General features: G+C 35.7%; 1 protein-coding gene across 7 annotated transcripts in view; it reads right to left on the reverse strand.

Moving 5' to 3' along the window:
* The window catches only part of SBF2 (SET binding factor 2), a 288,893-nt gene that overhangs the window by 160,416 nt on the left and 104,543 nt on the right, over positions 1–23,934 (reverse strand). For all 7 annotated transcript variants that reach the window (XM_052810411.1, XM_052810407.1, XM_052810406.1 and 4 more), the window contains exon 3: positions 13,184–13,321. In XM_052810411.1, coding sequence (XP_052666371.1) covers positions 13,184–13,321 — 138 coding nt within the window. The remainder of the gene's footprint in view (positions 1–13,183; positions 13,322–23,934) is intronic.

The raw sequence follows: 23,934 nt of genomic DNA on the forward strand, positions 1-23,934 counted from the left end.
TAGGTTTGTATTACCTAAGTTATTTTCATTAAAAGGTATGTATAATATTTTCATACAAAAGTAAAAACAATTGGCACAGCCATATATATACATATGGGCATAAACTTGGCTTTGTACATTTATTCTTACCTAAACGGCAACCAATACATATGCAGTGTACATGCTTAGTCTAGTTTGCATCTCATTTCTACATTAAAATTGATTCACAAATTAATAAGAGAAACACAATAACTCAACAGTCACGTGTCCCACACCTGTTCATTTATTTCCATCCGTTATATTGTTGACAGGGAAAGCTTTTACATTAATTACAGTTCTCTCCCCCTGCCCCCAAAAATGCAACAAGAATTTTTAAATTATAGTTTAGTGGTTATACACCACTAAACATATAATCAACAAAAGTTTATTGTATCAACTGTTCTAAAGAGCAGTTATGAATTCTAGGCATAAAGGCAACAGATTCTGGCTATCTGACAAATTGTGGACCCTGACAACATTAGGAACAATAAAATTAAAACATATTTCACATTTCTAAAGGCAAGGGAATATGGAAGCTTCTCTATATTCACATGGTACTAAGATAATGAAAACAGGGTGCACAGACAGGGAGGAAGTTTCTATAAAAGGCCATTTTCACAAAATCTACTCAACTTCAGATCAAGTCTGAAATTAATTCATAATTAGATTTAGTTTAAAACTTTAAGGGCACAATAGCAGCACAATATTGAATTGATAAATCATTTACACTATAAAAACACTGTCTCTTATGTCATAAAAGATTTATGGAAAGATGTAATGTGACTAGTCGTATTTCTTCCATGGCTAAATGTTCTGACAGGCACGCAGGCACATTATTAGGAGTCAGTAGACTAAGTAGATAATCATTTCAAACACATGACTTTTAACCTACTTTTCAAGCTAAGTATTAACAGCATAAGCATTCTGTAAATTCTTTCTATTTACACTTTTGCTCAGACGCATGAACATTTCGTCTTTCTTTATCCCCCTTCTCGTCTAAGGAAAAGATATTCTCTAATCAAAACTAATGAAATAAAAGAGTTGGTTGTGGTTTTTTGTCTCAATACCTTTTTATTTTATAAATATAGCCATCAGTTTACAACTAAATTAAGAATAATTGGGTGTTAAAGAAAACCTTGCTAAGGATACATAAACTGAAAGATGAATTTAAATTGGTTAAATAAGAAGAAAGATAATACTGCTATTTCATTTTAATTTTTTTTTAATCTAGTTGATTATTATAGTTTTCCTTTTGCACTTATATTGGTTGGAAGATGATGATAACGGTATCTGGTACACTGCTATGGCACTTCCCCGATATCTCTTATCTAGACTGTTGGCTAGCCCTTCATACTACAGTAGAACAGATTAAGAATTTCCTTAATTTCAATTAAATATTGAAAGAGATTCCTGCCTTTTGATTGGAAATGAATGAAACTTTTTTTTAACATCAGATTAATAAAGTTCTGAAAAAGACTCTTCAGTAGGCTAAGGAATAGGTAACAGAGACTGATTTAATTGTATTAATGTAAGGAACTGTGTGATGACCTGTGATCATACATGATTTCACCATGCTTAAGATATTTGGTCCCCTGTAATTATACTTGTGCTTGACTGAAGCTCATCAGGGTCCTGTTCCACACCTGCCAAACCCAGAATCCTCTTTTCTTCCGCATCTTGACTTGGTTTCTAAAGTTATAAGGGGAATATAGTGCAGAGATCTGTCAACTACGGCTGACTTAAGTCCATAGAGCAGTATTTCCACAAAATCTACCAGATAATACAACAATTACTAATATGTTCATTACAGAACAACTTATTCACAAAATCACCCAGCTAACAAAAACTGTCTTTGCAGAAATCTTTATTGTGAGGGTTCCTTGTTCACGTATATATGATTGTTGACAGTCTGGGCATCTGAAACACAGAAGGTATATAGGAATCCGTTGTTTTAAAGATTGCCTTTTTTCTTCTAGCCCCCACAGCATCTCTTGGAGAAACAGCATTGCCAAACTGTTAAATTTAGATATTTCTTAAACTAATTTTAAATCATCATATTCCAAACTGTCACAAAAACATAGATAAAACATCACAGTAATGAATGTTAACACTTATGTCCCATGAGATCAAAAATTGTAAGAAAAAAATCAAGATAATCAATTTTAAAACTAGATACAGAATTATATTCTTAAAATTTTAAAATACAATTAAACAAGCATTTATTTATTGTGTAAGTAGAATATGGTTGAGGATATATCATACGTTTAAACAGAAAAATCTTATCTGATTTACAGCAGGGTCATTTGTTTACTTTTTTTTTTTCCCCTTTTCCTGCAAAAATAATATATAATAAACACAGAAAATGGTGACACTTCTTTTGACAGACATATGATTTCATTTTGCTCAACTTTTTTGCTATAGCTGTAAAGTGGCCTCTTAAGAGACTGGCCAAAAAAATTGTGTGTACTGTACATTTAAAGCAGACCAATGTATTCTTAAACTCCATTTCTTTCATGTTTTTTAATGAATGTACACACCCACATCTACACTAAAAAAAAAATACATATGACTGCTGACATAACATAGTAATGAGTTTCATAGGTTCTTACAATAAATGAGAATACAGAACTAGAGAGAGCACAACCACATATATTTCAACTGTTTGCCTTTCTTCTTGTATCATGAGAAGCATGCATTTAACATATTTGTGCCCTAAAGTGATGGGGTAAACTGGAATGTACAATAACCAACTAACTGAACTAACAGCCTCACTTTGTAGTTTATGAGCTTGGTCAATAAAAGTAGCTGGATTAATAAATGCATTTGTGCAAGCATTTGAAAAAAAAAATTCTCACAAAATAATAAAATGACCAAACAAACAAACAAACAAAATCAGCATTCATCTCCTGACTGATAACCAATAGTTTAGAAAAATTAACTGTGATCAGCACTGTTCATCATTTCTCTGCTATTTGTTTGTTTGCTTGTTTTCTGAGAACAATTTGTTCCTCGGTTTAGCCAAGGGATGTTTATGGCATTAAGCCCAAACTAGAAAAATTCAGACTAATTATTCAAGCATTTTTTAATGAGGAAAGTAACTGACAACTGGAGTTACCTACCAACAGATCAGGCATGATGTCCCTGATCAACAGTCTAGAAAGAGATTTAATACAGTTTTAACAGATGCAGTTAAAATTGAATACTTGTGGGTTTTATACATCTATTATTAAATAAGGCATTGCTTTGCTTTAAATTCGTGTCCTTTTGCTTTAAAACCCCCTCTACTTTTATAAAAAAGTGTAAGAACAACTGGGCACAGTTTGCAGCATTTTATCAAGTACATGGTAATGAGATAAGAGTTTGAAAGCTGGTATTAGAAAATTTCAAGTATTAATCAAAGAATAATTTTAGTAATAAAATATGGCATTGTTTCCTCTAAATTGGTGTTGATCAAGAGCAAAAACTTTCTTAAACTATTCTTAAAAATATTTTCTTCATACGCTATACACAGGGTACTGCGGAAAAATGATTTACACATTCTAATGGAGCAAGCGATGAGCAGTCATGTAGCTCTCCCAGTTCAGTACCCATGCCAGTCTATTTAAGGAGATGTTAAAGGGACTGTAATGAACACTGTGAATCTATGAAAGCATACAATACAGAGCGCACAGGCTTAGCTTAACAACATATGATTGATACCATTTAAAAACTTCATCGCAGTCTCCTGCTTCTTCAGTATGCACTACTTAGCAAAACTTAAGCAGGTACAAAGGTGAATATGAAGTAGTCCTATGACATTTTCTGCCCAATGCGTGTTTGCTTTAGATCACAAACACATATTCAGAGTTAAAAATTATGAGTTTCAGATGACATCTTGTAAGGCCAAGAATAGTCTAAGTGTTTAGTTTCCATGCTTAGCATCAAAGGATGTAAGAAAGGAATTTCACTGCAGCTATTTTGTGTCCTGGTTTGCCAAAACAGAAGTAGTAACACTGCATGAAACATGACAAAAGCTCAGCCAATCAGAGTGATAGCAAAACCGTGAGAAACTCCTTTGCATCAGGTCCTATTCTTAGTGCTTAGTTTTAGTCTTTACATACTTCTTACTGGTGACACCAATAATCTCACATAAAAAACTAGGCACCTGAAAGTCAGACCAAATCCCAAAACGCCAAACCCAAAGTAAACTGGTCATTCACAGTTAGCCTTAAGAAAGAACAACAAAACCAACCACCACCATAATCAGCATGCTAAGTGAAATATGTTCAAAACAAACAAATGGCGGTAGCTCTTCATGGAACGGTTATTTAACTTAGGAAACTTGTCTGCTACAGAATGGTAGCAATAAAAACGCGTACAGGGTCATAAGACCAGACAAATTAATAAAATTCACAGAGGTTACTAAACATGCCCCAGGCATATTTGGCTCAGTTGGTTCTTGGACTGTAGAGGTAGAAGAGGGACCACTCATGGACATACTATGTACCTCTGCTGTTTCCTAGACATTCACTCCTAACCATCCACAGAGACAAAATACTATGCAAGATGTCTTTTCCTTCTGACCCCAAATGATCACTCTTACGTTCTTCTAAGCATTTAATGTAATGTATCTGAATGTATCTTATTTAATGGTATAGCTTCACAATATTATTTCGATTGTACAACAGTATAACTTTTCCAGTATATTACTATATTCAGTGTTCACTGGTAGATAACAGTTTCAAGAACACATTAATTCTCTTTTGATACTTAAATCATACACACAAAAAGTACTAATGCAGGGTTAATCCTAAGTCAGACAGTTTATTAAATACAGGAAAAAAAATTCAATTAAGTGACTACAGACTTATTGTTGATTCCCTTCTTTCTTCTCTCTCTGACTGAACAAACTTTAAGGACACAAAACCCCACACTTATCCAGAACATAAACTGACGTAATTTCATTCATGGTTTCAGGCTTGGCCTCAGGTGCGTGGAATATAGAAGAAAAATAATTACAGCATCCACATAACAAGCAAATAGCTCTTTGTAGCTATGAATTAATTTAATTTCCTGTAGATTTATGTTTAAGTTAAAAACATTTGTGGATTACCTGATATCTGATAAGGGTTGATCGCACACTCCAGGTTTTCCCTCATGTGGCAGTGGACTACAAAAAGTATCTTTCTGCTTCCCACCCACCCACTTTCATAAAAGCCACTGCAAGTACAAGATCTCTACTGTCAGTCACATTTGGATGACACTGGATGTGTTTAAATGTTGCATGTGGAAAATCAGCAGACAAACAGAGATTTTCAGGTAAGCCTCAATTTCAGCTTAAGAAATTATGTTAAAACTTTTAATAGCAAAAGGTGACTGATTTTGTGCTACTTCAGTGAAAAACTGCAACTCACTTAAAGGCAACAGATGTGGCAGCCAAGAAAACAAATGACAGCAGCCAACTTCACCCATATTAACCTTATCTTTTTTTATTCAACAGATATATTCATTGCTCTGATCTAGCCCTCAAATTTTAAGGCTTCCTCTTGAACTTTTATAAACCTAATTTTACCACAACAATCATATTATTTTAAGATGTCAGCTCTGCTTCTAAATATTGACATTTAACTTAAAAATAACAATCTAGCCAAAATCTTCATTAGGAACTGAAGTCAATTTTTAAAGATGAAAATGACCTACCAATATTGTCATAAAAAATTCTCGCTACTACTGAATGTAGCTGATGTTAAGGGACTTACGCAGCTTGAGAACACATTAGCATTTGCTCCATCGACACGCAGCTAAATTATAGTGCACATGAACCGTAACTATCCTTCCTCTCCTGTCTCGTCACCCCCATCTTCAGAACTTGGATGTGTCCATCTTAATACTTGAATAAGTATGCCCAAATCTGACATTTATCAAATCTCCCAACACTGAAGGCTCCTAGATAAAGCAACACTGAACTGTTATCCAACTCCCCAAGACTATCAGCTGTCCATGCAGTCTTCACTTACATTGGCTCTGATTCCCCCCAGTTGTACCACTATGTCCTCCTGGGTCTTTGAACCACCTCTGTGGCAGGCAGCTCTGTGAATTGCCTTTGTTAGAGATGCCACTCATTTTCAGCCATAAGGGCAATCCAGGCATGCTGACTGTATATCTCCACTCCGGGGGCATATGCTACTGAAGCCAGTGCATTTAGTTTTGATTAATGCTGAGCAGAGAAAAAACTAAGTTTATCTTCACATCAGACTGAGGAAAATCAATTTAAACTGAGGTACTAGTAGAAAAATTAGAAAACACAAAGCATTAGATGTAGCTTTACCATTCTGAAAGTGGAAGCTGGCAGGCATTACTTGAAACTCAAAGGAAATAAAATGTGAACAGAAAGTGAAATCAGAATTGTACTTTTATCAATTCATCCAGTCCTAGAGAGAGAACAAACATCTCTCACTACAAAACTTTCACTCTAGTGCTTCATTATAATTGTCAAAAACAGTTTTCCCTACACAAAATCTTGCACTGAAATCGTGCCAAGTTCAGCAAGCCCGTTGTTTTTCTACTAACTGCCCAGCAAATATGATTTAGAGACCATGCATGATTTCTTATTTTAAGAAAAAATATTTGAAATTTGCTTTAGTAATCTTGTGCAAATTGCTCATTTGGGACAGATCCCTTTCCATGTGACTTAGTCTCTGCTGGTCTGATTTGCAGCTGGTTTATTAACAATCAAAGGCCAAAAATCATTCAGCATCAATTCATTTTATTTACTTTTCAGATTACACGAACGCATGTATCCAATAAATTCTAACACATGAACAAAAGTTAAAATAAACTTAGCTGACTGCCTCCAGAAGACAAATCTGTATCCTCCCTACAATCTGCTGTACCAAACTAAAACCACAGGTGAATAGATCTATTTCATGGCTTGTCTACGCACACAGAATTATACCACTGCAGCTAAACTTACACTGGAATAATTATACCAGCATAAAAATAATTATCTTGATTTAATAATTACAAAACAGGATAATAAACTGTAGTAATGCACAGTAGGGATTCTATCAACTGAAAAAGAAAAGGACCAAAGATAGAAAGTTATGCAAAGATCGTAAACTTACCAAATAGAGTAACCTCAAGCCTCTGTAACAGGTCAGCTCATTCACTCCCTAAATATTACTGACACTTCAGAGTACTCATATGCAATAATAAGTAGTTTGCACTGCACCTTCCAGCATTACACAAAATTTACACCACCAGCATCTATTAGATGTTTACTGTTTAATGTACCTCACTTTGAAAACACCAGAAGGTGCTTATATGCATCATCTAAACACACTGAAAGAACTTTGGAACAGAAGTATCCTCATACCCATGCTTTCTACCTTTCAGTCCAGCTTACACAGCCGTAGGCCAAAGCATATTTCTGGAGTAGGCCATTAGGCTATGCACACCCAGAAAGATCTGGGAAGTTCAAGGTAATACCATTGCAGTTGCCCTATAAATGCTGAAATTCCATGGGGCAATATTCAATACCATTAAGTAACTGCTTTCAACATGTTAATCTTAGCACTGAGAAATGTTAAAGAACTACTGTAACAAGTCTTTAGCAAGAACTATGCATATGCAAATAGGAATTTCAGAGCTTAGAGTTTACTAAATCTTTCTGAATTTCCCAAAGGCAGCAAACTTGATCCATGGATTCCACCCTTTCAAGCTTACACACCTAATCTAAGGTGAGGAGACTGCAGAGACCTAAGAAACGTAAGCAGAATAAATAGCAAAAATCAAATTACCTTAAGCAAGCTGGTAATTCATACCCTATTTTATCTCAGTCATAACGGTTTTTATATAATATAGAACAGTACATGTGGAAGTACACCAAGGCAAAATTTTACACACACAGATTTTTGTTTAATTAAAACACAGTCAAGTAATTCCTTTAAATTGCATATGGGGAAATGCATTGAAAAGATTTTCAATGAATTGCTGAACTAGCATTACTACTGTCTGAAAGTCAGATAAATGATCTGATCTCTACTGACAAGGAAAAGTCTCTGCCTAAAAAAGATAGTATCCCCTATCCTGTGAGCTGAGATTTGGGGCCACTGTGTAGACATAGCATAAGAGTAAAGAGGAAAAGGAGACCTTTACCCAAAACAAGCTTCTGCACCCTGCAACAGCATGAGTTCATATTGGGGATGTGTGTGCAAATTCAGGAGCCAGAAGATAAACAGGACAGGAAAAATTACTGCCAGCATTATTAGGAAGATGGAAATATGATTTCCTCTGTACAACTGTTCTCACCTTAACTTTAAATTCTGGTCTAGAGAGGATGTTAAAGGTATAAAAGGACATTAAAAATACAAGTCTATTTCTTAGCATACAGAATAGCGGCAATTAGTGGCAACTTTCTCTTTACACAAGAACAGAAAGGAAATAAGGCATTACTTAAATCTCTGTGTGCTATCATAGCATCCATTTTCCAGCAGATTTAGAAAGCTTATGATGTAATATACTAGACATTATTTTTAAAATTGGGGGGGTGGTTCCCCACAAAGATGTGTTTCAGGGTGTTGACTGTAAGAGGTCACTTTCAGAACAAATGTAACATTTTGGATATTCACAAAAAGTTATTAAACTTCACCTTAAGAATAACATCCTAATATAATATCCAAAGGGGGATCAGATTTCGCACATCAAAAAGGGTACAACTGAACGGAGTGTTCTCATCCTCTGCTAAAACCCAAATGTCAGTGACTCATCAAGCAGCATATGCTTTAATACAGTAGGGTCACCAACTCTTCAGTCCAAGCATAGAAATTAAAACTTTATGAAGCACGAAGTCATTTTGTTGGCAGTTCTCCCCTTGACTCAGGAAATATTTGTGAATGTTGTGAATCTGCCATTTTATGGTTTGGGATTTTTACAATTTCTTTTTCCTCTTTTTGCAGGGAGGCAAAGAAAGGAAGAGAATGTGAATGGCAGGAAATGGGAAACTTGTGAATTATTACTTATGTGCATTTTCCAGAGTGATATATTTAATCATACCAACTTTGTGACTGCAATGTTTTAACGTACACATGCTTAAGAAAACACAGAAGAATGATACAATCTTGTAGTAAGATTGTTATAAACAAATGTTTGGGGTTTTGTGCTGATCTCATTGAGCAGATTTTCTGTAATGCAAGAAATGCAGTTGTACAGGCTCAGTTACTGGCATAAATCATTCTCTAATTTGTTGATGGTGGGGTTGGGGAGAGAGGATGAACTTCTTTCAAAGTGCAAAGCAACACACAATTTGACCATTAAGTTCCCAAACGATGTGAGTCAACATTTTTTTAAAAAAATGGTGCTCTTCCAAGCATTGTTAGTATAAATTCTAACTGCATAATTGGTAAGAAGCACAGCTGAAGTCAGTAGAAGCATCTGCTGAGTCAAAAGTATTAAATCAAGTCTTTGTATGCTAAGTGGTAACATCCAGAAATTGCTGTTAGAAATAAGAAACTCATTTTAGCAAACAGTGCATACACCACACAGAACTATACATATATGTGTGTGTGTATGCATTTTTTTGATGGCTAATAAAGTTACACACAGAGTAACTGAGTTTTATGGGTGAATCCTGTAGATGTAAGTTATGATTCTTCTGAATACCCTTTTGGCTGTTCAACAGCTTCTGGCTTCAGTCACCAGAAAAATAAGCTAAGTAGACTATTTTTTTGGTTTATAGGGAAAGTTTTTCTTCAAATCAATGAGATTTCAAATCAATGAGATTTGAAGTCTGCAGCAACAATCAAAATACAGTAATGGGAAAAAACACCCACAAAAAAAACCCCAAACCCTTCAAGGCACTGTGAGGGAAGAGGAAATAGGGATGTTTTGACTTATTCTCCTCCTAATTCCTGTAGAAGTCAGTATGGCATCCAGCTCCATTCACTAGAGCATCTAAACGGCACCTTAAGCCAGACAGAAACATGGATCAGACCAAGCATGTGCTGGAGACATAAAAAGCTGGAAGGAGAAACCACTGCAGTATCTCAGATTTCTTTACACTTTCTATTAGTAGGAATTTGACGTGAGGGAGAAATCTTGCACATTGGACTGCTATGAAACATACTAAGGAAGTCTTTAAATGACACCAGATTTACCACTGTTAATTTATTATTAGACTGCCTCTACTAGTTTAGTCACGTTTCAAACTTTAGAGTCCTGTTAAGGTGAAACTTTCAAATGCTTCATTTCAATCTCAGATGAGGAACATATCTCCTTATACAGCTTTAACAAATGTTACTGGGACAATTAAGTGAGACTAGCATCGTAAAACAGAACAATTCATGAAGGGTTACATGGCAAAGCTGTATCACCTGCATTCATTGCACCAAGTGAGTTCTATTCCCATATTTAATGGAATATCATGCGTTCGCCTTCCTTGTGAGTACAGATATGGAGTCTTAATCAAACTAAATGTAACATCAATCTTTTTGATATATTATCACAACTTTATGAGAGCTGATCACCAATCAAACTGACCAGAATCCATGCGTATAACAAATTCTGGGTCAGTTCAGAACGACAGTACTGCAACAATGCAAAGTATGATTCATAGATGCCAACAAATAAAACAGTATTTTACTTTCTATCCAGGGGTAGGAAGTTGAAAATAGGCCATCAGCTGATTACTAGAGCCTGTGCTTTTCTCTGAAAAATTTGTTATGACATGCAAGTGCCAAGAGATTAAACTGAATCTAGGGCTTTCAGAGATACCAGGGAGAATACTTTCTCCCTGCAGACTATACAGCTTTTACAGTTGCTGTTATTAGTCTTGCACCCTAGGTTATCATGGGTACTGCCTAGACATACCACGTGAGTACAATCTCCTTACTTTGCAGGTAGCATTTATTTACAAATTATCCTGTAACAAACAGCTGAAGCAGGAATGAAGGGAACTAGAATGACAGAAGTAGCTTTCTCAGACCCAGCTTGATCAATTCTGTCAAAAAGGTTCTTGTATTACTATGCACGAGGCTCAAAAAAGGTTCAATAGTTCTCTTCTAGCATTCACAAGCTGAGAAATTAGTTTGTTTTCACTTTGCACTTTAATTAACCACAGAAACTTCCAAGTGGTTGATTCCAGATTTTTGTGAAGACTGTTCTGCCAAACCAAACATCTAATCTGCTCTAACTGAATTCCGGCCAATCTCATATATCATCAAGGTTTACCTGGTGAAGGCTACTGGGAAAAAAGTAACTCTTTTGGGGGGGGAAATTTAATCTTACTTTTGTCTTAGTGAGTTATATCATTCAGTTAAAAAAAATTGAACTGTATTTAACTGTGAAAAGTACTGTCCAGATTTCATTTCAAGTCCTGGACACTATGTTTCATGGACTGTTTGTTTAATGAGGCATGCATCTGAATGGTTAAATCAATATTACTTTCATAGCCCAATGCTTCATAAGCTTATGTTTCATTACAGATTGTACATGTGCTGAATTCTTGTCTAATGACCATGTAACAGGGCACGTTCAATTATTCTCTTTGGGTTTTAGAAAGAAACAGGAAGTTTGGCTATAAACAATGCAGTCATAGAATAAATTTCACCACAGCAAATTCATCTGAAAAATATGCATTCTTTACAACAGATCCAGGAATGGCATTATGAGAACCAACATCCTGCTGTACTCAATTTTTTTTTTTAAATTTTGTTTTTTTGTATTAATACTTAGGCAATGTAAGAAAAAAACCTTTTAGTTAATACTGCATGTTTTGTGATGAGCATTACTTGAAAGATGTGGATAGTGAATCAAAAGCAGCTGCTAGAAACCACAGGATAAATAACAAGTTTGCTAAATTTAGTATATGTTATGAAATACATAGAGTGGAGGAAGAGTCAGCCATTGCAAATTTTTATCAGCTGGGAAAGAATTACTATAGAATATTTCACTTTTTATTTATAAAATAAAGGAAAGATGACAGACATTAAATAATGACAAAACTTTTAATAGGACAATGTCAGTTGATCTACACTAAAATCTAAGGCTAAAATACATCTGATTTTTGGTTACATTTCTGCTTTTAACTACTATTCATAATCTACAAAAATACCCAGCTAAACTGTGGCATTAATGAAATAAGAACAACTATTGTTCTCTGGCTTCCAATTGTCCCTAGAAAAAGCACAAAATTATTATTACTATGCTGCATCTTTTAATTATTCTACAAATAGGGTAACATTTCAACTCCAGTATTAAATAAACAGAGTACACTTGGATTATTAAACCATTTTCTTAAAATAATCAATAATGTTACAGTTCTTTACTAAAAGAGCAAAAAAAATACTTTACTTAGCCATCCATTTAATCTTAACTAATTTTAATATACTTAATGCCAAGGTTTTACTTACTTTTTAATTTTCATGTGGGAAAGAAAATATTTCAAAACCTAACAATGACAGTCGGCAATTAGAGATTGGATTAGGTTTCCCCTAGGTTCTAGCTTCTAAAGATTCCAAGTATTATGTCATAGCAGAGATTCTGTGAAGTACCTTACATCAAATGGGAAACAAAATGTCTATTTTTGAAAGACTGAGGTTGCCCAAAAATAATTAAATACATGTTTAAAAACAAACACTGCCAAGTAGCTGACACCCAAAATCTGACCTACCTAAAAACCAGAAGAATTATTCTATCAGTTTTAAAATCTTGCCATTTACACCCACACAAATCTTGCCAATAAATGCACTTACAGAAATATGTATATACATTATAGCACACTTGTACACATTTGTCCTGTGCTGGCCTGATAAAGTTGGCCAGCAGAGGGAGCAGAATTTAATAAACCTTTTTCCTAGAACAAAGCTGAGAATCATTCATGCTATGTCAAATATGGAAGTAAATGAAAGGAACACCGTATTGGCTGTCCCATTAAAAAAAACGTGGTGGAGAAAAAAAATTCTATGAAAGGTTTTTGGCTAGGGTTTTTTTGTTGGTTTTTATCCGTTTTGAAAAACACAAACAAGTACATCGAGCTTACCTTTATGCAAAACATGCATTTCTGCGTGACAGAACAATACATCCTTACCAGGAACAGCAAAATATTTTCTAAAGTTGTCCTCGATAAAATTAATCTATTGTTTCTAGGCACCTTTTTCTGCATTTTTGTTACTTATTGTAAAGTTTGTACCTGCAGGTTAATCTCTGCTTCATAGAAAGTTAAGCAGGAACAGTAGTGCCTCTCTGAGTCTATATCAGTCAAAACCACCACAAAGAACGTTGGCTGTTTTCTCTCTTTCGAAAGCTGCCATCCTCCAGGCTGGCAAAACTAATGAAACAAACAAACAAAAAAGAGACATATAGTTAAGCAGTAATATCAATTGTTTTAAAAAATATAACAATGTTATCTGAAGCAAGAAGCTCATTTCATTTAAAGTGAACATATGCAGGGTTGCAAAATTTGGAGAAAATGGGGAAAAACCAATAGGTTTTGGAGTTGGTCAGACTGATGTAAATCTAGCTCTACAGACATCAAGGGAGCTACAACTCTACGAACTGAAGATGTGTTCCTTCAAATTCAATATTCAAGATCATCTTTGCAGGGTTTAACAGGCAACAACAGGAATAAATTGACATATTATGCAGGTTTCATTTGGATAACAGGTTGGAATTTGAAGCTAAAATTCTTATGTATCTACATTTTTAATTTCTCCACTTATTTCTACACTAAATTTATCTAATCAAACATAGACATTCTACTTACACCTACTTGCAAAATTATTCAATACTTACTCCTACAAAAGACTATTTATAGAGCAATATTTTTCATCCATTTATTGATTACCACTATAAACTTCATTGTGGGCATCTGAAATTTTATAAGAGGTCATACCATAGCAGGGGTATAAGTTTTGCCACCCCTGTGAAAAATATGTTCAGGTTTCATGACTTCCTAAGTCTCAGGGACAAAGAAAATCACTTGCTTCTCGGACTCAGAGAGGCTGCAGTTCTCCAAATAGTTCATATGTACTTGGAATACTACATGTTTCCAAGCTCTTGCACAAATGAGCAGACTAAATATGTGCAATATTTAAAATACACCTCAACCCTAAGTCCTTTCAGTATTTGTTCCTTCAAGCTGACCAGGGCCATGGCAGTGCAAGTCACCAGAACCGAAGACAGAAATTCTGACCTCAGAAGAGAGATGCACAAGCAGCATGAACAAAGAGAGAACTACAGCTCAAAAGCAAGCAAAGGGAAAAGTGTACAGTTTTTCTTCTTTTTTTAAATGACTGGAGTACAACGTTGGTTAATAACTTGTTCCCAGTAATAGAAGAGTGTGCTGAAATTCAGAAATCAGTTTGCTGAAGATTCTTGAGATGGCCTTTATGGAATTTTGTATTCACTGTTTCTCTTACTTAAGGCTGAAGTCACATACATGAAAAATTCATAAGTACATGTTATTAGCAAAATTATAAACTTAGAATTTACATGGGGCAAAGGTATCAGCCCCTGTATGTATTAGAAATCTTAAAAAAATAATAATAATTCTAGAATTGTTAAACAATGCAGATACCAAAGTAACCAGAGAGATAAGTCAAAAATCTCATTTTTCCAGCAATTGCTTCTTTCCCCTGAACAGCTGCTAAAAACTGAAAGAGCATGAAGAATAAGTTATAAACAAATATTTACTACAGATTCATCTTCAGAACCACTACAATAAAACCTGGGTAGCCTTAGGTGAACAGCAGTTAAAACTGTGCCTCTGATACACAGTTTATTTTATGATCCTGGGAAAATCTTCAAAACCAAAGTTTTCTCATGTTACATTCTTCAAATTCTAGATAGTCAGCTTAACACTTCTGAGTCTGTATCCTTAGAAGTGCTAAGCACCCCCCTCCTGCATCTGAAAACAACTGTTCTGAACATCAAAAAGTACTCTGAGAAAAGAAATCCTAGTCATTCCAAGCTAAGCATCCAGTATTAGTCCATGATTTTGATAATACTGGCCTAATCTCCTTTTGTTTTTCATCCCATGTCAGTTAAAAATAAGAAGATGCCATTATTAATCTCGCAGGACTGCTATAAAGATAATGTAATATCATCAATATATGCAGACATTATAACGAAAGCATCATTAAAAAGTTTGACAATAAGATCATTAGAGTTCTGTATGTATTGCAGAGTTTAGATGGTGTGTGGTAAACAAAGCCTGGAATCCATAGCACAAATAAGATAACCCCCCCAAAACTCTGAATAGTTATTTGTTCAATAAGTACAAGCCAAAACACAAAGAATGCAGTAAGATTCTGTTAATAAATAAAACCTTTCCATGGTATACTGTTAAAACTGCATCATCCATACAAGGTAGATCAACTTAAGGTTGCTCATGCAGTCCTAGCTCTGGCAATTCTTAAGCTCTGAACACTTGAGTTTACAATCTTAACACTCTTTCAGGTCTGCCAAGTCTACCAGTTCTGATAGGAGATCAGTGCTGGTAACATTACCCTTTAGCTTTACGGGTAATCTCCCATCTCACACGTGTAAGCAGCAATCTATCAGATTTCTGAGTATCTGGCATTCCTGGACAAAGGACCATTCCACATGCACCAAACACCACCCAACTAAAAGCACGGAAGAGCTTGTATATCCAAGTAATCCACAATGTATTCTGCACCCAAATGACAAATACGTGAGCTTGGGGTGTGTGGCTTGTGCATAGCCAGTTTTCACATGATACACACCAAATCTACCAATTTTGAACTTTGAGGTATTGGTAAGTTCATTTTGAATATACTTTTTGTATTTATTTTAAAATAAAATAAATTAAAAAATAATTCTTTTTATTGTAATAAGCCGTTATTAGGAGGTCTACTGCATAAAATTTATACCAACATCTGCCCTGTAAACTGGCAAATGCACAGGAAAACCAACAGCTAAATTTTTACCTATCAGAAGTGACTGTTGATCTGGGCAGGCTGCTCTCAATAGCAATCTCTCAATCTTTATGCATGTCTAAACCCATCAGGTCAGTGAGAAATCTTCCCGATTTCAAAATGATCTTGTGTATAACGTATGCTTTCTAGATTTAAGTATTTTACTAGAAAACAACGATTAGTGATGGTTAAAGAAAACAGCTGAAGTAGAGTACACCTACTGCCTACACAGAGAATTTGTGTTTTCAAATAAACTGGAAGAGATTTATAAATATAGAGATTGAGGATAAAGACAACATGCTCCTCCAAGAAATTAAACAATGAATGATTCTCAGCTTCCTTAAAATAAGGTAATAAGTGTAATATTTGAAATCCAAACAACATTGAGAAGAACTTTTCACATTAGTATAAATACAAGCTACTATCCAGTATGATTACCAGCACAGTCTGGCCACTAAGAACAGGAAAATGTTTCCTTACCAAACCAGATGCTATACCAAAACAGAAAAAAGCACCACTGTGAATATAATTCAAAGGTCATGTGCTTCTTCAGTAAACAAGAAAAAACCCAGAAGTTCAAAAATGAACACGCTCCCATATTGTTTCACTTATTTGCCAGAATTCTTGGAACCAGAACATAGCTTCTATCAAAGACAAGGAAAATTAGAAAGAATCAGATGGTCCAACTCACTATATATAGAAATAAGCATCTAATGGTGGCGAGTGCTTCAAATCGACTCCACATTACAGCTGATTGCTTTCTAAAATCTGGTGCAAATATCCAGAAGTTGCGCTGAAGAATATGTAACAGATCTTTTATTCAAGGTGCTAAAATGACATTTCAAGCATTGTTTGAAACTGCAGGTGCCCACTGAAGCAAAGAACTTCCTCTTAATTATTCCCACAAATGCTTTCAGACTAAACAAGAAAACAGACAGATTTAAAAGTGGCACATAGCGTTTTAAAAGAGTGTGGTTGGGTTTGCCACCTTTAAAAATTTTGTATGTCGTCACCACAAGCCTTCTCTCTGGAGTCTAGATGTGACTAATGAATGTTTAAAAGTGACATTTGTTTCTTATAGTTTTTATAAGCCAAAAACATCATCTTCGCTTGATTCATAAATTTGTTCCTTCTTTCCTATCTAAAGCCATAGCTGTACTCCTACTCCTTGCCTTGTCCTTCTCTATTAAAATAAATAATTTGCATAAATCAGCATATATCTTAGACATACTGTATATAGCTTAGGTGTCTAGAATCACAGAATCATAGAATGTCTTGAACTGGGAAAGACCAATGAGGATCGAGTCCAACTCCTGACTCCACACAGGGCAACCTCAAAGTTAAATCATGTATCTAACAGCGTTGTCCAAATGCTTCTTGAATGCGGATAGGCTTGAGGCCTTGACCACTTCCCTGGGGAGCACTCTAAGGTCTGTTGAAAAATTGAAGAATATATAAAAATAGTCACAATTTCTATTAAAGCACTGGAGGAATTAGGATGTAGGAAGAAGGCTTATTGGATACTGTGGAAGCGAAGACTACATACTATTATTATACTGAACAGTAATTATATAGTGTTCAAGTTTCATTAGAGAAAAATTATCCTTACCATGGCAGAGCTATATTATCTGTCCTCCATATCTGTAGATCAGAAATTACTCATTTGCTGAATTGCATGTTAGAACTTTGTCATTTACCTCTGGGCTTGCACCCCGAGCACAACCAAGTCCATAAAAAAAACCTCGAACCAATATTCTAGTTGGGTCTGTGTAGCTACAGACTGCTCTCTCTGCACTTTACATTGTTTTCTGTATCAATGATCTGGTCAGCTTTCCATCAGAAATCCACTACCCCTGATGGCACTACCAAAGTAGAAAGGGAAAAAAGCTTGTTCAGAAAATTTACAACATGATACATTCTTTGCAAGCCATCTGTTGAAAGCATTTTTTGAAGAGTTTATACAGAAGACAAGGTCTGTGATATACCATTACAGAACCCTGCACTTAAATAATTAAATAATTATATTTAAAATATATTCTCACCCTACATATTTTCTTCAAAATATATTTGTGCACTTGTTTCTTGTTGAATAAAATCCAAAGCTATCTGGATGCACATAAAATAGAAAACATTTGAACTGTATTGACAAGACTTGAATTAAATGATCCCAAAATTACTTTAGAATTTAAAACATCTAACACAGATATCCACCTTCCTTTCTAGTTTCACTCTTTCACCAAACATTTGATTCTCCCTTAGATGACTCTGGGCATAAAGTTTCATTTTATTAAGTCTGCTTCTGTAGACTTTCTCTTACTTTTCAAATAACTATGCTTTGTGTTCAACATGTATCATCATCATCTTTTCTACAGTCCTCCCTGAAAATAAAGAACCGTGTTCTGGACATTATGTGAAGGAAGTTTGTTTCATCTGGACTTGCATGACCTAGCACCAGCTGCTCAGTATTTCACCATTTCACCATTCACTTAAGTATGGAATTTTGGCAAAGGGAACTTTCTTTTTCAGATGCATACCTCTACTTTAAACAAAACAATTGCAATGCTCACTGGCATAATAAAAAAGCAATGTTATTAAGCTGTAAATCTGAGGAAATGCTTGAAACTTTAGGGATATCTCTGAATGTAAACAGAATACAAAATATACGCTGAATTTTATAACATCTTCCTGCTTTTCAACATCTTGTATCTAAGAAACTGCATATTTATCCTTAGCCTAGTCCAAAATAAAACTAGTGCACTTAAAGTATACTCCAAATTATTTCCAGGTAAAAGCCTGTTTCGAGTGTTGTAGAAGATTCTGATGACCAACTGTAAACAATTAAACTCAGCCATAAAGAAAAAAATTGCTTTTAATCATAAAAGAAATATAAAGGCCTTTTCTACCCTGGAATGCACTGAAATACAGAGTTCCCCAAGATGAACCTTTACACGGTCACCTTGTGGCACCTGTGAACTGCCAGAACCTGCTGCCAGGATCTCCCACAAAGGTGCATGCAAACCAGCTGCCCACCTCTCCCACCCAGTCCAGTCAGAGGCTGGTGGGGTGCTGAAGCCAGAAGAGAGGTGAAGAAGCCAACATTAATGTATTTCAGTAATCCCAGGCTTTCTAACCTATGACACCAAAAAGAGACAGAGGAAAGGCAAAAGGAGTGTGAATACGCAATGTTCATTTGAAATCAAGGAACTGCTTTCTCCCCTTACCAAACCCAAAAAGCACACTTAGGTGCCTGCACATGCTGGTGTTATTGGATACTACCTGTCCCTTAGCCTCTCACACCTGACATTGGTTGAAATATTTTAGGGAATCACATTAGCAGTGGCAGGAGGGTTATTTGTGACTACAGGTGACATTACTGTCCAAGAAGAGTTACAGGTGAGTCATCTTTCTCCTCCTTGCCTGGGACAGACTCTCCCCATGTACTGGGAACATTTCCACCTCAGTTGCCAGTCAAAGTAAAAACCATGTCAAAAAAGACACTAAGAAACACTTCCCCTCAGACAAAAGATCTTCAGCCACATTCTTGGGCTTCCTAAGGCTGAAAGATCTCTCATTGGCTCTAACCCTGCACAAGTGACAGATGAGGTACTCTCTAATTTGAACTACAGATTAAAGTGAGCTTCAATAATTAGACACTCAAGCTTGTCACAGAGACCCTGCAGCAAAAGTCCAACAAAAGAAGAAAAGTTATAACATTTGGGAACATCTCAACTAAAATCAGCTAATTCATCCTCCAAAGCCAGAGAGATGGAGAAGTCTTTTACTGAAAGTCATCAAGAACTAGGTTAACCTCCCCCACACACTAGTAAATATATAAGCCTGGCTATACATCTACACATGCACATGAAAAAAATCAGTTTCAAGTTCATTGCTTTGCTTTTTTAAAACCTCATAACACTGTGTAATTTTAAATGCCTTTCCACAATGAACTGCTACACTAAAAACCCGAACTTATAACAAGCATTTCTACAAGGACTGTATTCCTGGTTTGTCTTCTGAAAAAATATTTGAACTGGCTTTTAGAAAGAAAACTATACCCGTCAAGAAACCAGTTTCTTCTGCTGCTTTCAGAACACTTAATATCTCCATCCCAGTGGTTTATTTAAAAAAAAAAAAAAAAAAAAATCTGGCAAACAATTTTCTGACTATTTCTGAACAAAACCAACCTAGACTACAGATGTGGTGACTTACAACTAACTATTGTACGCTAACGCCTTTATTTCAGAAACAGCACAGGATTAATTATGACATTCTGAATGGGATTTTCTTCTCAGAATGAACTTCTGACATGTCTATTCTAATTGTGTTTAGTAAGAAAGTGAAATTAGTGTCCTTGTGCTTGGACTTTTTATTAATTTATTTAAACCATGCTCCCTCCTCTTGTTTTCAGCCAAGTACCCATCAAGATAATCTTATGGCAATTTAAAAATTCTGAGACCCTTGGACCCAGAACCGTTTTGTACCACCACCCCCAACAAAACCCAACCCACCCACCATGCTCTGGTCTATCTCAGGCAAAGAGAGTGAGACAGCTGTGGACAGTAACCAGAAATTCTCAGACGCACATCAATATGTCAAACCAAATACAAATACGTTAGGTGTCTGAAGCAGATATTTTATGTCAGAGAATTTTGTATTTTTTTTAGCATACATTGTAAACTTCATCAAAAAGTTAAGAAGTCATAAATTTAAACTCTCAGGACTTAAAACTGAAGTTCAGGAACACATAGCCTGCCTTCAAAATTTCTCTTACCAATAAATGCTTGTTAGTCAGGAATAATTGCTGCCAATGACACCATCGGTCAAAAGAATAATGAGAAGTCCAGATTCTAAATATTCAACATGAAAGCAGAAAAGACAGTTCCAATGAAGCAATAAATTCAAGTAAGGCATGACTTCAGTAAACTATACTTCAGTCTGGAGAATACAGGTCTATAGCGAACAAATTGTGATTGGTTATGACAGAAAAAAGACAGTATGGGTGGAAAATATCTGATATTTAGAATATTCCTGAAGCAACACTGAAAGAAGGACACTGAAAAAGAGTATCATTATCAAAGAAATTAATTCTTTGTATTAAATGTTTGTGGTTTAATTTTCAGCACAAAATGGATAAAGAAGCATCTTTGTCCCTCTTAACCTATTCAACAACCACTGCTCAGGAGTGGTTTTCTAAATGCATTGTGACACTTTCTAAGACAACGATTAATTTGTTTTAGTTTTTTTTTCTATTTTTACTGACCACTGTCTATACACTTGAGGAGACTGGTAGTCATTTGAGGTATACAAGGCTAGAAAAAGTTTCCATTTAGAAACATAAATGAGCATTTTATACATATTTATCAGTCAAGCATGAAATATTAACCTTGCCTAATGCACTCTTTTCTCTCCCTCCCTCTCCCCTGCCTTCTTTCTCTCTCGTTCTCTTTTGACAGTAGTAGCACTGTGTTACAACAGCAGCCATAAACTTTTTCAAGTCTTTAACGACTTCCCAACTCATTTTCTAGATAATGCTATAAACTATCTTTCAAAAGATATACAGCAAGTACAAGCGTAATTATTGCATCGGTTGAATGTCCAAAATAAAAGTACAGCAGGATAATTAATGTACATCGCTCAACAATTAGAATTGGCACACAGTAAGCTATTTATACAACCATAAATTTTGATTTGCCATTTTAATGCTTAAATATTCCTCCAGAGAAACTGGTCAACGTTATATAAAATACTACTGTAATACACAAAGTCCTCATTATCTTATTTTTATAGCTTACACCTGTACAATCAGATACTAAATGACACTGTTAATACCATATCCAGCCTTGCTACCATGTTTGAAGATACATTCTGTTGCTCTCTAGCAATTGTAAAAAAAAGTGCAAACGGACTTGTGCTATGATTTTGGCATTCATTATCTTTTAACTCCTTGGAATATATCTGCCAGAGAAGGGTTTGAACACTCAACACTTAGAGAAAAAGTGCATGGGTGTGGGTATCTGTGGTAATGCAGTGTATACTAAAAAGAATGTTGATCTGAATTGACAGAGGCCTAGCAACTAAAAGGCCTGTGACTGCTGCAGCAAAACAGACTCAGAGATTTCAGAAAGATGCCAACAGCCTCAAGATGACAAAATACAGAACAGGAAGCCTTAAAATACGCAAATTAATTAAAAAGTCAGAATTTGCTCTTAAAATAGAGAGCAGAATTTAGACTAGAACAAACCACAAAAAGGGTAATATATACCTTAAAACCCCTGAATAAAATGTACTTGGTGCAAACAAAATGATAATCGATTTCTTTTTGAAATATATCCCTTCATAATGCAACCCTCAAACTCACTTGGAGTTCCAAAAAGTGCCTGGGAGGAGCAGCAGAACAAATGACAAGAAACCAGATCAATACAAGCAGCAGGCTGCAAGTTAGCAAATATAATACTGAGAAGGGATATATGCTTCTAGATCTGGCTCTCAGGGAGTTTGTGCCAAAGCTCCCATGTCTTATATAAAATCTCCATGTTTTGGGGTAGGTCATACTCAACCTGCACAGGATTCAGTTAACTTCTGAATCTTGACTTGCCTGATACCTTTGCTCCATGGACCGAAACAAACAGGTTTCCTGAGACCAGATCTAAGTCTCCTGGTCTAACCATTCTCTAGAAATAATGCCAGCAAAATGGTGGTGCCACCTATCACAGTGAATTATCATTACCTCTTTTAATCATTTTGCACATCAGACACCAAGTTAAAACACATTAATCTACCTTAATGTGTCCTACTCTTTTATTTTCAAATCCAAATCCTATTATAACTCAGTCTGCCTCCAAGATCCAGAACACGGACAACACACCCCAAGCAATTTTCTGCCAGTTTAGCCCTGAGGGAGCCTGTCCCTCCCAGCGTCAATGCTTACATCTAATAAGGGTAAATTAAGGGGACAGAGGAGGGGATGGTTGGCATTGGGAAGGGGTTTTTGGAAAGGCTCGGGAAGTTTAAATGGGTTGGCAGTCACCTAGCCCAGCATGAGACCCTCTAGCAGTGGGAATAGTAGAAAGCCTGAAAAGAGAGCGTGTCCACGACATCCTACAACCTGTCATCTTGCCAAATGCACACTCGCAGCAACCACTCCCACCAGCCACTGCATTATACCTCACACTGCCTGCTCACCATCACCCTCAAGTTGACCGGAGATGCAAGGGACAGAGATAACTACAACAGTTTACTGCACCAAAAGCTTTATTCAGCTAAGAGAACTTAAATTAAAAATAAGCAAAGGAAATTACAGGAAGGGTAGTATGTTTCTGGTCTGTTCATTTTGGAAATTTAACAATACTTCTTACATACCCTGTGTTACTATTTCCCACTTATGGTCACAATCAATTTCCCCTATTGCAGGTGTGAGTTTCCATAAAGAAACAGAAGAGAAAGTACATAAACATAGGAAAATAAAATATGGCTAAAAATCTCACAAAGAAACATCTTCTCATGTGAGTGAAAGCCTAGACTAGGACCTGAAATAAAGAAAAAAGTTTACTGGATTGCAATATGAATGTATCCCATTAATGAAGTTCTGTACACTGGCTGCTACTACTGAATTTCACATTTCCACAGCATTAATGAAGAAAAGTATGAAATGCATTTCCTGTCAGCACTCTCACCAAAAACACAGTAAAATAAGTAGCATGAAAAGACAGCTGAAAAGTTCGGTGCTTTCCATTGAGTTTCAGTTTCCTGTGCAGAAAAATGGGATCAAAACCATGAGCCATACTTGCCCTCTCTTTCCACAAAATGGAGGCCTATATTATAATCCGTGGGCACTACTACTGGTCTATGTTACAGGAGGTCTTTAATAGGTGTTGTAAGATAAACACTCGTATGAGAGTTTGCCAGGCAAAAGCTCCAGTATGAACAAAAAGGCTTTGTGCCACTGCAGATGCTTTCACATGCACTGCTGGCATGCCAGCAAACAGCTGTTTTGATGAATAGACTG

Source organism: Harpia harpyja, chromosome 16, assembly GCF_026419915.1.
Source record: "Harpia harpyja isolate bHarHar1 chromosome 16, bHarHar1 primary haplotype, whole genome shotgun sequence".
In the NCBI taxonomy this organism is placed as follows: domain Eukaryota; kingdom Metazoa; phylum Chordata; class Aves; order Accipitriformes; family Accipitridae; genus Harpia; species Harpia harpyja.